The sequence below is a fragment of the Ictalurus furcatus genome, chromosome 27, assembly GCF_023375685.1.
Source record: "Ictalurus furcatus strain D&B chromosome 27, Billie_1.0, whole genome shotgun sequence".
Classification (NCBI taxonomy): Eukaryota; Metazoa; Chordata; class Actinopteri; order Siluriformes; family Ictaluridae; genus Ictalurus; species Ictalurus furcatus.
The window spans coordinates 7688265-7702073 of NC_071281.1; the positions used below are offsets into that span (position 1 = coordinate 7688265).

The 13809-nt window shown below is 38.1% G+C and overlaps 2 protein-coding genes across 3 annotated transcripts; both read right to left on the reverse strand.

The window, feature by feature from the left end:
- Positions 1 to 546: 546 nt before the first annotated feature.
- On the reverse strand, positions 547 to 8999 carry LOC128603119 (pancreatic secretory granule membrane major glycoprotein GP2-like). 2 transcript variants are annotated; one of them, XM_053617344.1, is made up of 7 exons: positions 8445 to 8999; positions 7357 to 7550; positions 4316 to 4467; positions 3897 to 4145; positions 1736 to 1895; positions 1074 to 1140; positions 547 to 908 (listed from the first exon to the last, which is right to left on the reverse strand). In XM_053617344.1, the coding sequence occupies exons 1-7, from the start codon at positions 8773 to 8775 to the stop codon at positions 889 to 891; spliced, it is 1173 nt and encodes a 390-aa protein (XP_053473319.1). In that variant the 5' UTR covers positions 8776 to 8999; the 3' UTR covers positions 547 to 888. The 2 variants fall into 2 exon arrangements, with proteins under 2 accessions (XP_053473319.1, XP_053473318.1); XM_053617343.1 differs by having other exon boundaries at positions 547 to 1140.
- Positions 9000 to 10060: 1061 nt separating this feature from the next.
- Positions 10061 to 11753, reverse strand: LOC128603120 (uromodulin-like). Its single transcript, XM_053617346.1, has 2 exons — positions 10921 to 11753; positions 10061 to 10353 (listed from the first exon to the last, which is right to left on the reverse strand). Exons 1-2 carry the CDS (start codon positions 11750 to 11752, stop codon positions 10244 to 10246), a joined length of 942 nt encoding a protein of 313 aa, XP_053473321.1. The 5' UTR covers position 11753; the 3' UTR covers positions 10061 to 10243.
- Between the last annotated feature and the right edge of the window lie 2056 nt (positions 11754 to 13809).

Sequence of the window (13809 nt, forward strand, 5' to 3'; positions counted from 1 at the left end):
ATGGAATATAGAGATGGTCTCTAATTTCTCAGCATCTTTTTAAAAACCAGTGTGCAGGAGCTAAGAAATATTTTCTAATCTCGCTCTCTCTCTCTCCCTCCCCCCCCCCTCTCTCTCTCTCCCTCCCCCCCCCCCTCTCTCTCCCTTTTCTTTTTTTTTTTTAAAGAAATTTTGGACTGTTTTATAGAGCCACTTAACCACTACAGTATGTAAACGCACTTTGAGTGTGCTCTTTTTGAAGCTGTGGGTTTTTACACCCCTCCGTCTGTAAACACCACCCACATCGAGCACCGCCGGGGTGTAAGAAACGAGAATGGAGCACATTTAAAGAGACTGCTTTTTTAATCAAGATGTCACATTTCACTCCTGTGACTTTAAAGTATTCTCCAGAACTCACAACTATTGCTAAGAAATACAGAACGTGCTTGCCCTACTTAATGTATTCATTTATTAAATTAGAAAATATTACATGAAGCAGAAATATAAATGTTGGCATTAACAAAGTGCTAAGCAATTCCCTCCACATTTAACCCTGTATTCCTTTTTCCATTCTTCTTTGTAAATAACATTATTCTGTTCATTATTTGGACAGGATTTACATGAAATTTAAGAAATGCAAATCTATACAAAACCGAAGAATAATGTTTTAAGAATGTCATCATGTTTTAAACACATCATTGTTATAATAAAGGTTGGGCAATAGTTTTTAAAGGTTGGGCAATAATTTTGATTTGAAAATAATTCCATCCCTTGTGTGCCAAAGCACTGCAGATTACTCCCTATATCCTGAACTACTTAGTCATGCAGTTATACATGTCCCTGATCATTTTAGCAAGATTTGGTTGCTTGAACATTTAACATGAATAGGCTGGTCCATTGTAGATCAGGTTACTGTCCTTCTTTGGTCCCTAAAAGAACAAAAAAAAATTAACAATGTAACATTGATATATGCTCCAGCTTTACATATGCAACTCAAAATGCACATTCCCAAATTCGAAATTTCTGAATGGGCCTTTTTAAGCAGGATAAATCAGAATATCCTGAGGATTAAAGTGTAATATTGTTTAACTTACAGGTAATTGGCCCAATGGTGAGAGACTTGTGGTTGGAGATAGAGCGTGTAGTTCTGGTCTGACACCTCTGAGGAGAGCAAGTACAGGACAGCACAAAGTGAGTTTTTGAGAGTAAAATCTCTCTTCATTAGTGTTTTAAAGTACAAATAAGGTCAACTTAAAGCTGTCAGTTTAGCAAACTTTCTGACTAAATCATCACACTCGCAAACACAAACTTTGTTGAGTTTTCAGAAATTTCTACCAAGCGTGAAGGCTAACATGTGCTTCCTATGTATCTATGTGAAGTCAGCCAACCACATCTATTAGGACATGCTATGTCACAGGGCAGCGTAACACACTTGGAGGAAAGCTCTAGCTGCTCTATTTCACATGCATGAACTCACAGACATCCACAATTGGCTAGTGTCACTCTGACTGACAGGGGATAGAGAGTAATAGCATCCCTTCCATCCAGCCAACATTGCTTCCTTGGCTCCCCGTGGCAGATGGCTGTGGCATCATCAGGATTCGACCTCACTATCCCCTGACAATAGTGTGAGTACTTTTCTGTTGTGTCACCCAGGAGCCCAGAGAGAGTATATAAAGTAGTAATGGTCCCCCTTGCTTGCCCTGAATTATGCTCAAACAAAACACATTATATTTAATGCAGGGTGTAAATGTACCGCAGAGCAAGAGTCTGTCGTTCTATCACACAGGGTGAAGCGGCACTGCAGGAACATCTCGTTATAGTTGCCCTGATACAGGAAAAGCAGAGCAGTGAAGCGTGCACTCTGAGACACGCCATTCTCATTCACTATCACATCACGTGGGTTACTGGAACAACTGGGGGAAAGAAAAGACACAGCAAATAAAACATATAATCTGTCATAAAAACCAGCACATTCTGTAGTAAACATCCACACATTAGCAAATATCAACAATGACATGTATAAGCATTATCAGTGCTAACTCTGAGGACTGCAACATTTTACATTTTCCTTGTCTAGCTGATAAGCATGGATGAATAACCAGGTGCTTTAGCATGGGGTGCAAGGTTTTTTTTGTTATGTATACCTTTAATTGCATAATCACCCATACATAAGTGTATTACATAAGTATTGCATTCAATTTTACTTTGCAAACAAGCCAATGAGTTGAGTTTGTTACCTTAAATTGTGCTAGCAACTGTTAAACTAAATATCACTACCACCTGTTAGCTAGTTAACTTTAGCTAACTTGAGCAGCATCAATCCATTAACAAGGTAATTGTACCATTAACAAGGTAAATCAAATGTTTCACAGCTTAGACAAATGATGAAGTAGAAAACTTGACTGTTTTTTCAAAAGTTTTAAAAAGCACATCACATTCAATTAAGAGTGGTGCAGTGGTGCTTGAAAGTTTGTGAACCCTTTAGAATTTTCTACATTTCTGCATAAATATGGCCTTGAAACATCATCAGATTTTCACGCGAGTCCTAAAAGTAGATAAAGAGAACCCAATTAAACAAATGAGAGAAAAAAATGTATTTGGACATTTATTTATTGAGGAAAATGATACAATATTACATATATGTGAGTAGCAACAGTATGTGAACCTCTAGGATTAGCAGTTATTTTGAAGGTGAAATTAGAGTCAGATGTAAGTGCCCAGTTTTATTTAAAGAACAGGGATCTATCAAAGTCTGATCTTCACAACACATGTTTGTGGAAGTGTATGATGTCAAGGAGATTTCTGAGGACCTCAGAAAAAGAGTTGTTGTTGCTCATCAGGCTGGAAAAGGTAACAAAACCATCTCTAAAGAGTTTGTAGTTCACTAGTTCACAGTCAGACAGATTGTGTACAAATGGAGGAAATTTAAGACCATTGTTACACTCCCCAGATTGGTGGACCAACAAAGATCACGCTAAGAGCAAGACGTGTAATAGTTTGTGTGGTCACAAAGGAGCTTGGGTATCTTCTAAGCAACTACAGGCAGAAGACTACTGGAACAATATTTTGTGGATTGATGATGAATTTTTGGTTTAAAGAGAAGGGATATATTTGGAGAAAGGAAAACACTGCATTCCAGCATAAGAAACTTATCCCATCTGTGAAACATGGAGGTGGTAGTATCATGGTTTGGGCCTGTTTTGCTGTATCTGGGCCAGGACGACTTGCCATCATTGATGGAACAATGAATTCTGAATTATACTGGTGAACTCTAAAGGAAATGTAAGGACATCTGTTCATAAACTGAATCTCAAGAGAAAGTGGGTCATGCAGCAAGACAATGATGCCAAGCACACAAGTTGTTCTACCAAAGAACGGTTAAAGAAGAATAAAGGTAATGTTTTGGAATGGCCAAGTCAATGTCCTGACCTTAATCCAGTAGAAATGTTGTGGAAGGACCTGAAGTATGCAGTTCATGTGAGGAAACCCACCAACGTCCCAGATTTGAAGCTGTTCTGTACTGAGGAATGGGCTAAAATTCCTCAAAGCTGATGTGCAGGACTGATCAACAGTTACCAGAATAGTTTAGTTGCAGTTATTGCTGCACAAGGCGGTCACACCAGATACTGAAAGCAAAGGATCGCATACTTTTCCCACTCACAGATATGTCATATTCAATAATTTCCCTCAATAAATAAATGACCAAGTATAATGTTTGAAGTACTATAATTCATTTTAATTAATATAATGTTCTAATATTTGTTTAACTGGGCTCTCGTTGTCTACTTTTTGGACTTTCTGATGATGAAGTTTTATGTCGTATTTATGTAGAAATATAGAACATTCTAAATTCACAAATTTTCAAATCTTTCATGCACAAGCCACTGTATATATAAACAGACCATAGAACTTACCGGCTTTGAATAAGATAATATCTCTCGGTGCTATTTGCATCTGGCTTGCCTGTAATATAGCACTCCTCTATAACCACATTGAAGCGAGTGGACTCCACCTCTTGCAAATTCATACCCACATAAAGTGGAGTGCCGACAGGTAGTGTTACAGGCCCGGGTGGATATGATGATGTGAAGTTGGCATCATGGAATAGCAACATGGTGACACTGGCACCGGGGCCGTAACCAACCAGACCTGACTCCTGCATCCTGCCATGGCAGAACATAAACCATTCCTTTAACTCAAAAAGTAAGTGTCAAGTTAAATAACAAATTTAATTCAAGAGTAGAACACATGTTTGCAACAAACAGTGTAGGTTTGATAAACTTTTCAGTTATCAGTGGAATGACGTGTGTATGGTGGTGTGAAATGTACGTACGGCAGAAAAGGATTCAGTCCCAGATCCAAACTTGTGAGAGAGTCCAGGGGGTAAATGCAGGAGAAGGGGAATGCCGTGGGCAGTGCGAATGTAGAGGTATTTACAGGGTAGAGGTATAAAATGTTGGAGTAGGCTACCTGGGTACTGTTGGTCTGTGGCACAAAATAAAGTACAAAATAGTAATATATGTAAAATTAGTAGATAGGTATGGTAGTGCAATAATTACTCTGATCTTAATGGGTGAGTATGTGATTATTACAAACAATACTTGGTACATAGTGTGCAAGTAACGTAAATATGAATATATTATTCAGAATGAACAGATAATGTGTTCTAAATAGATACAAGTAGAAATAAAACAGGCACACTACTAGTTTTTGTTTTCCACAGGGAATCTGGTTGAAAACAAAGGTGTGCATTAGGACTGGGATCTCATGAGACATAATAAAAAGTTGTGTGAGTTTTTTTGTTTTCATGCAGGCACCAGCAAGCAGTCAGATATGAAACTCACGGAACAAACATCAGAAGAACGTGTGAAGCTGTATGATGGATTTGCACTGTTTATTTTTCATCTTTAGTAACTACCTAAATTCCAAATTCACTAGAAAATATCCCGGAGAGGTAAGAACTAAAATAACTGCATGAAGAAGATTTAAAAACAGTGCAGTGTGCATCTCTAGTTGAGACCTATTATGAACTTGAGTGATGCAGCTGAATTTAAACAACTGCCAGAGTCAGAGTTCACAAACCATGCTGACAGTGCTAGCGTTTCTAACTTTTCTCTTCTCAATGTTTCCAGGGGCATAGTTTCAGGGTTCAGATTTAGTTCAAAATAAATAAATAAATAAATAAATAAATAAATAAATAAAACTTCTGGTTTATAGTGACATTGTGTTACACTGCTAATACAGAGTGAATGTGAAAAGTACTGTGTTATTTTAGGTAAATGTTGAATCATTAATACATTAAGCATTAATACACATTTGTCACCTATCCTTACGTACTCTATTCAGACACATGTATTTACACATACTGAAGCAATTTCATATGACTTACCCCATCATGTTACTTCGTAGCATCAACTTCTGCCATATACTTGCTATTTCTTTATTAGTTACTTTCTTTATATTAGTTACTATGCATCTACATATTCAACTCAACACCAAGTATTACTTGTAGTACTGTAACTACTACAATATAACCTAATAATATATTACCAAACATTAATTTTCACATCAGTTACTATGTACATTAAATTGCAAAATGAAATGTATGTCCCAGAAATAGGCCTACTTCTAATTACCACCTATATCTACCAAATATTTAACTACCAATTATCCAGCTCTTTATACAGTCCCTTCTGAAACTATTGGAACTGCAAGGCCAGTTCATTTGTTTTTGCTCAACTGAAGACAGCTGGGTTTGAGATCAAAAGATGAATATGAGAAGAGAGTTTGGAATTTTAGCTTTTATTTTCTGGTATTTATATGTATATGTGTTAAATGACATAGAGCATAGCACAATTTGTATCAGACCAGCTAATTTGTGGGTGAGCAAAAATACTGGAACATGTGACTGACAGGTGTTTCTTGTTACACAGGTGTGTCCTGGTAGATTGATTGTTTAAACAATAAATAGCTCTGAACATCTACTCTTGCTTTAAGCCTTTAGTTTCACCTATGAAGACTGCATTTGTTGTTAAAAATGGATAAACCTATGTGAAGATCAGAGAGCTGTCTATGGGAAAAAGAAGCCATTCTGAAGTTGAGAAAAGAGGGAAAATCAATCAGAGTCATTGCTCAAACTTTGGACATAGCCAAAACAACAATTTGGAATGTCCTGAATAAGAAAGAAAACACTGGTGTACTGAGCAACAGACACCGAATGGGTCGGCCAAGGAAAACAACAACAGCTGATGATTGTGAGAGCTGTGAAGAAAACCCCCAAAACAACAGTCAGTGACATCACCAACAACCTCCACAGAACAGGGGTGAAGGTATCACAATCCAGTTTTCAAAGAGGATTTCGAGAGCAGAAATATAGAGGCCATTCCATAAGATGCAAACCACTCATCAGCAGTAAGAATCAGAAAGCCTGATTGAAATTTGCAAAGAAATACACAGATGAGTCACAAAATTTCTTGAACCAAGTTAAACCTCTACCAATGGATGGAAAGGCCAAAGTGTGGAGAAAGAAAGGATCTGTTCATGATCCAAAACATATAAGCTTATCTGTGAAACATGGTGGAGGTAGTGTCATGGCTTGGGCTTGCATGGCTGCTTCTGGAAAGGGCTCATTAATCTTTATTGATGATGTAAGTCATAATGGTAGCAGCAGAATGAATTCAAACATTTACAGGAACCTTTTGTCTGCCAGTTTACAGAAAAATGCATGCAAATTGATCAGGAGGAACTTCATCATACAGCAAGAAAATGATCCAAAACACACTGCCAACTCAACAAAGGACTTCATCAGGGTGGGAAAGTAGAAATTTTTAGACTGACCAAATCAATCACCAGGCTTTAACCCAATTGAGCATGCATTTCACTGCTGAAGAGGAGACTGAAGGGAGCAATCCCTCGAAACAAACTATAACTGAAAGAGGCTGCTGTAAAAGCCTGGAAGAACATCACAAAAGAAGAAACCAACCATTTGGTGATGTAAATGAGTCACGGGCTTGATACAGTTGCAAGCAAGTGATATGCAACAAAATATTAAGTGTTATTTAACTTAATTTACTTCAAGACTTATCTGTTCCTATAATTTGGCTCATCTAAAAATTGGGTGGCCTGATACAAATGATTCTATGTTTTATGTTGTTTAACACATCTAGATGTAAATACCAGAAAATAAAAGCTGAAATCATAAACTCTTGTCTCATATCCATATTTTGATCTCAAACCCAATGTCTTTGGTGTAGAGCACAAACAAATGAATTGGCCTTGCCGTTCTAATATTTTCTGAGGGGATTGTATTTTGAGCAATGCTTCTAAGTGCATAGGGTCACCAGTCCTGTGACACACTGACATACATGTTCTTACCCTCATTACATTTCCACACACTCCCTCTTGGCTTTGCACCTCGTACCACACAGTGCCGTTGACCTCATGCCCTGCCGTGCAGCTTGGGTCTGCCAGATGACCTGATGAAGGGTCGAGGGATCTGGAGACTCTGAAGTTGGATGGAACCCCCAGCAACATAGTTGTCCTGTTACACACGAGCTCAGGGGACACATCTGAGAGAGAGATGTACTACGTTAACATTTGCTAAGAGCCCAACAAAGCACGGATGGTAATTATTTAAATTATTTACATTAATTCGATAACTATATACTAAGTTTCCCTTATTGAATCATGTTATACTCATTGGCCAGTTTAAAGGTATACAATTGTGACAGTTGCAGTAGGGGGTTTATATACAGTCAGGTCAAAAAATATTTGGACAATAACAAAGTTATTTCTATTTTAGCTTTCTATGACAGTATATAGGAGTTGAAATTAAATAATGCATATGATCTTTGATCATATGAAGTGTTCACTTTCAGCTTTGATTCAAATTGGGTGGACAGTGTAAGAATTACAACACTTTTTATATGTGGTCCCACGCTTTTTTAGGGACCAAAATTAATGACACAATTGGCTGCTTAGCTGTTACATGCCCAGGTATGTTGCATTTGGTTTCTGTGGCTGTTAACTCTCAATATGAAGTCCAAAGAGCTGTCACTGTTAGCGAATCAAGCCATCATTAGGCTGAAAATTAAAAGCAAACCCACCAGAGAGATAGAAAAGTATCTGGTGTGACCAAATCAACTACTTTGTACATTTAAAAAAAAAAAAAAAGAATACAGTGGTGAGCTCAGGAATGGCAAAAGACCTGGAAGACCACAGAAAACTGGTGAATCACAGAAGAATTATTTCCCTTTTGAAGAAAAAAACCCTTCACATTGATAGGCCAGATCAAGACCACCCTCCAGGGGGTAGGTGTATCTATGTCAAAGTCAACAGTCAAGAGCAGACTTCACCAGAGTAAATACAGAGGGTTTACCACAAGATGTAAACCATCAGTAAGCCACAAAAACCTGATTACGGTGATTGGTAATGACTGGAAAATCACAGACAAACAAAACTACCTTCACAGATCACTCCAGCATCCTCGTGGTGGCCACAGTTGTGATTCCCAAAGCCACCGTGTCTGCAGTCTACTAGGAATGGCTCGCTGCCTGCACAGTTTGTATCATCCAGCCAGATGGGACCGGTCCCGGGGCCGAAGTATGCATTCATGGGTGCGGCAATGGCCCTCCCACAACCTATCTGCCTACACACCACCTCAGCATTATTCATGCTCCAGCCGTCGTCACACACCGTGCCCCACTGGCCATCATGGTACAGCTCCACTCTGCCCTCACATCTGTTACTGCCACCAGCAAGACGCACTGGATCTGGAGCTGCAGATAAGCACATAGATGCGTTAGGGGGTTTATAGTGTATATATATACAGTACTGTGCAAAAGTTTTTTGCACCCTATTTTCTTTAGTACAAACTTTGTTATAGATTTTTTATTTTATGACTTCTACATTATCGAGTTAGCACAAAAAACATTTTAGATTCCCAAACATTAGTTTTCTAGCACAAAATTTTATGTTACAGGAAAATGTTTGTATGTCATTGAAGAAAGCAGCATATTACGTAAGAGACCACTTTTCACAAAAAAAACACAATGAAGGTTGCTGGGTTTTGCTGCAGAAAGAAGAAGCAAGTGTGAAAGTAACATCTCCAGAAGAACTGTGGCTGGTTCTGTAAAACTTCAATAAAACTTACAGCTCATTTCCTTATAAAACTGCACAAATTCTACCGGAGACTCCTATTTTTATTTTAATTTTTTTGTCACACCAAATATTGAATTTGTTGCATTTACTACTGTTTACTGCTCTTTACGGTATTTTTCTCTCTCTTTTTATTTATTTATTTATTTATTTATTTTTACAATTTTCTAGTCTTAAGACTACAATATGAACAACTTTAAAACCCTAGAATGTTCATCAGGCCTTCCCCTATGTACCATCTTGCCCCTGCAACTGATCCCAACTATATGATGCCTTGTTTTCAATGTCCCCAAATTTTCTCACATCACCTCATTGCTGTGTTTTCCTCTCCCAGCTAACTGTAGCTGCCCCCATCAAGTTTAAAACACTGACACTTGCCTACAAGTGCCTACAATCACACCTGGCTTTTCACCACTTTCACTTCAAGTTACTACCAAATCCCTCAAGGATCAAGGAAGACACGGATCAAGGCTCTTCTCTGTCTTCTCTAGCACCCAGGTGGAGGAATGAGCATCACCTGAGTCACTAACTATCTTGAAATGGAAACCTACCACTTGATGGCAACATGCAGCACATAGTATCAATATTTGGTGCCTTTCCCATGTCTATATGGACTTGTCCTATGTCTATGTGGCCAAAATTGTCCTCTTTCAGTGTAAAGTGTGTGGGGTCACCCTTGCATAAACATCACACTCACCAGTTACAAGGTTGAAATCTCTTGTCTCTCTCACATACTGTAGCTTTTATTAAAGATGTACATTCCTAGTTAAACAGTCTGAAAAAGCTAACAAAAGCTAACTTAAAAGCATATGTCAATAAAGCTTAACCCTAAAGTATAGCCTATTGTGCAATTTCTATAATATAGTCAGCTAGTATACAGTATGTGGGATTGAATACTTGTACTGTTGTGCTTAATTCTTTTTGAGAGGTGTAGTAGGCTGGGGGTCTAGTAGAGAGGGTGTTTGCTGGATTACAGTGCTCAGAAATATTTTTAAAAAATTTAGTTTTGCACTAGGTTCTGTTCACTGAGACTTAAGCGTAAAAGTGTCCCTGGATTTATAATTAAATAATTGCTTGTTAATATTAATGGAACCATAACTGGGATTCACACAGATGATAAGATGTCACCTTGAGCCTTGCACGTCCAGGTGATCTTGTCTTCACTGACACAGGACTCTCCGTTCTTGCAGGTGTCACACACTTTTGAGTTGGCATCTAATAAAAGATTAAGATAGACTTCATGAGTGATAAATGTAATCCTATTTTAAATCAACCATTAATGACCAATTAAGCATCTTATCTTTTTACTCATGATAATTTGAAGTCTAAATGATTCATTTAAAATGTTTATTAAATATAGGTCAGTACTCAAAATGGACATGAATAGGAACCCAGCTTAATAAAATGAAATAAATTTACAGGAAAAATAATATCTAAAAATCGAATTTATATTACAGGGATGATGTTCAGGTTCATTTAGTCCTGAGAGTAATGATGTGAAATAAGGGAATTTTAGTTTCTGTCTCATTCTCTGTCCTGGAGAGCATCCTTAAAGATGGATGTAACTTTGGGGCTCCATTTGCATTGCTGTTGTCATTGCTAATAATTGAGGTCAAGGTAAGATTCATTGGCCATTTACAATTATATTGCTTGAAAATCAAAAGTGGTGGCCTGTATCAATGGGACATACATGGCTAAGAAGTGAACAGAGCAGGAGGTTTTAAGGTGCACCACTCTTGCTCAATGTTAAAACCTACTGAGTATGTACATTGAGTAGCTCACCTGCTGCATATGCCAAGAAGCACAGAGGTGGTGAGACAAACTTGTAGACATAGTAGTTTCCGGGGCAGGCTTTGACACCAATGGAGAACTCAAAGTTACAGCAGCCTCCTATCCAGCTCGCACACACAGTGGCCTGTACCACACCTTCTGACTGTGATGGAGGGGGCGTCTTGAGCCAAACAGGGGAATTTGTGCCACACGTGTTGGGTTGGATGCACCTCTGAGGCATCTGGACACTGACATTTCCCAGGTACATCCTGTACCAGCCATGCCAGTTGATGCCCACATCGCAGTGCAGTGTACCACTTGTCTGTAAGTCAGTAGAGCGCCATGGGTCATCCAGAATGGTGTAGTACTGGCAGGGATCAACACAGCGGAGGGCTCCATTTATAGTGATACAGTCCTGGCCTGAGCTGCACACCTCACCCCCACAGGTCAGCTGGTTAGAGGCTAGCTCAATATTTTGTACAGTATCTTTAGTGTAAGCAACTGGGGGCAGACAGGCAAAAGACCCAGGTGTATTTTTACACAGTAGTGGCGCAGTGCAGGGACTCTTCTCACCAGAACACTCATCAATGTCAACACAGCCATGTTCAGACCAATGGTACCCATCAGTGCAGCAGGAGGCGCCAGGCTTACTACATGCTGAGATGTTATAACAGGTGATGCCATTGCCAGAGAAACCCTCAGCGCAGGAGCAGGTAAATGTGGGTGGGAAGGAATCAGCCTGAGTGCGAGACTCTTTCAGCACAGGTGCACAGGAGGCATGCTTATGGCACGCATCACAGGAAGTGACTACCACCAAACCTGAACAGCACAGACATATTAACATAGAGTCACCAAGACACAATAAGAATGACAGTAATGAATGAACAGCAGTTTAAATCAAATTAAATAGCAGGTCATTTTTAAATCTTAAGATTTTTAAGCATTTTCTACATTCAGCGTGATCTTAACATTAAATAAACATGAATGTTCAGTTAATGTCACTTTTTATTTAATTCGCAAGAAGTGGCATTTAAAGTGTTTGGACAATGTTAACAAAGAATGACACATGAAAGAACGAGAAGCAGAGGGAACTGAAAAAAGATAATACAGTGAAAGGACAAATAATGCAGTCTCTATGGTCACTTGTAAAATACTAACCTGAGACACAAGATGTAAAAGCAATTATGAAGAACAGGAAAAGTGCTGTGCAAGATTTTGCCATTCTGTGAACTTCTCTTTTTGGACAAACAGAAGGCCTGCATCAGATAACATTAAATTAGTTCAGTAACACTGTACAGTTTGTTTTTTTAAAATGATCATGACAGTGATTCCTGATGGCGTGGACAAAACAGAGAAAATTAAGTTTTTGATCTGGGTCAGAAAAATTTTAAAAGACATTTAAAAAAAAACAACTATTTTTTACTGTTTTTTTTTTTTTACATACTTGTTCCCTGTTTCTTCAACTGTTTGTATTAAAAGATTAGTCTTTTAGAGTGAAGTACATGTATAAAAGCACTTCTTTGACTTTATATCTAAACCTGGATGAAACAAATATCTGTATTAACAGAATTAATTAGAGCAATATACACTCTAAAAATGCTGAGTTATTTTTATTTTGAGAGTTTTGATTCATTTAATTGGGTTATTTTCTCAGTCTTGGGTAGTTTTGGGGTAGTTTTGTGTAACCCAACTGCTGGGTTAGTGGCGGGGTCATTTTCACTGACAGTTGAATCAATGTACCCCTCCCCCACCCGACGCGTCAGCCCAGCTCCTTGGGTCAAATCATCTCAGCGTGAACTATTCATTGCTTTGACCTTTTGATTGAGGGTTCGATTCCTGCTGCGGCCCTGTTTGTGCAGAGTTTGCATGTTCTCCCTGTGCTTCGGGGGTTTTCTCCGGGTATTCTGGTTATTAACCCATTTATGAAATAAAATTCATCCAGCATTTTTGTAAAAATGAAACAATCCTTTGGGTTGAAAAACTAACCATTTGCTGGATTAAAATTAACAACCCAACTTGATGGGTTAGTTTAGCCCCAAATGTGTTCTGTCCTATATTTACCCAGCTGTAGGGCTAAAAATAACCCAATCTGGGTTGTTTTTAAACCCAGTGTTTTTTAGAGTGTAGCTTTTTAAATATGATGCTTTTGGTAAAAATCTAGTACTGGTATTTTTCATTTTTAAAAAAGTTTGAGCTAAAGCACATATTTTGTTATTGACAGTAATCATGTTTTTAGTTGAATATCTGTTTTCTACCAGTTTTTAAGAATCAGTTATGTCCTAACTATTACCACCATTGAAAGCCATTTTAATTATTATTAATTTATCAATAATAATATCAAAACTTATTTTCTCATTAAAAGAATATGAGACTTACCTGCCAGTGAAGTTCCCCGTCATTGCTGTGATTTCTGTATTTATGTGATCAGAGAAACAGGGTGGAGGCCTCATAACAGAAGAGTAGTTAATCAATCTATGATATAAAAAGTTTCCAGTAAGGTCAGAAATGCTGTACACTTTCATGTCAGTGTTCCTTATGTCAATAAGTCATAACAGATTATAGCCTTTCCTCCACTTATAGAAATCTTGCTACTTTCATCAACGTGGGTGGCACTTATAGTAATGCCAATCAAAACCTAAACACCGAGATATCAGTCAGAGCTACAGATAGGATCAGATGAAGTTCTGCCACTCCTTTGCACCTATCTGTGGTTCTCTGCCGAATTTCTTCAGTTTCAATCACATGACAAACAATGACAGAGCGGAAAAAGCATGGCTGATTCAGTTGTGAATAATGAATAGATATTTTTAATAATGTTGAATTGTAATAATGCTAATAATGACTCATGTTACTCGCTTGCATTGCAACAATCTCAGTCATTAGCCAAGAATGAATCCAAAT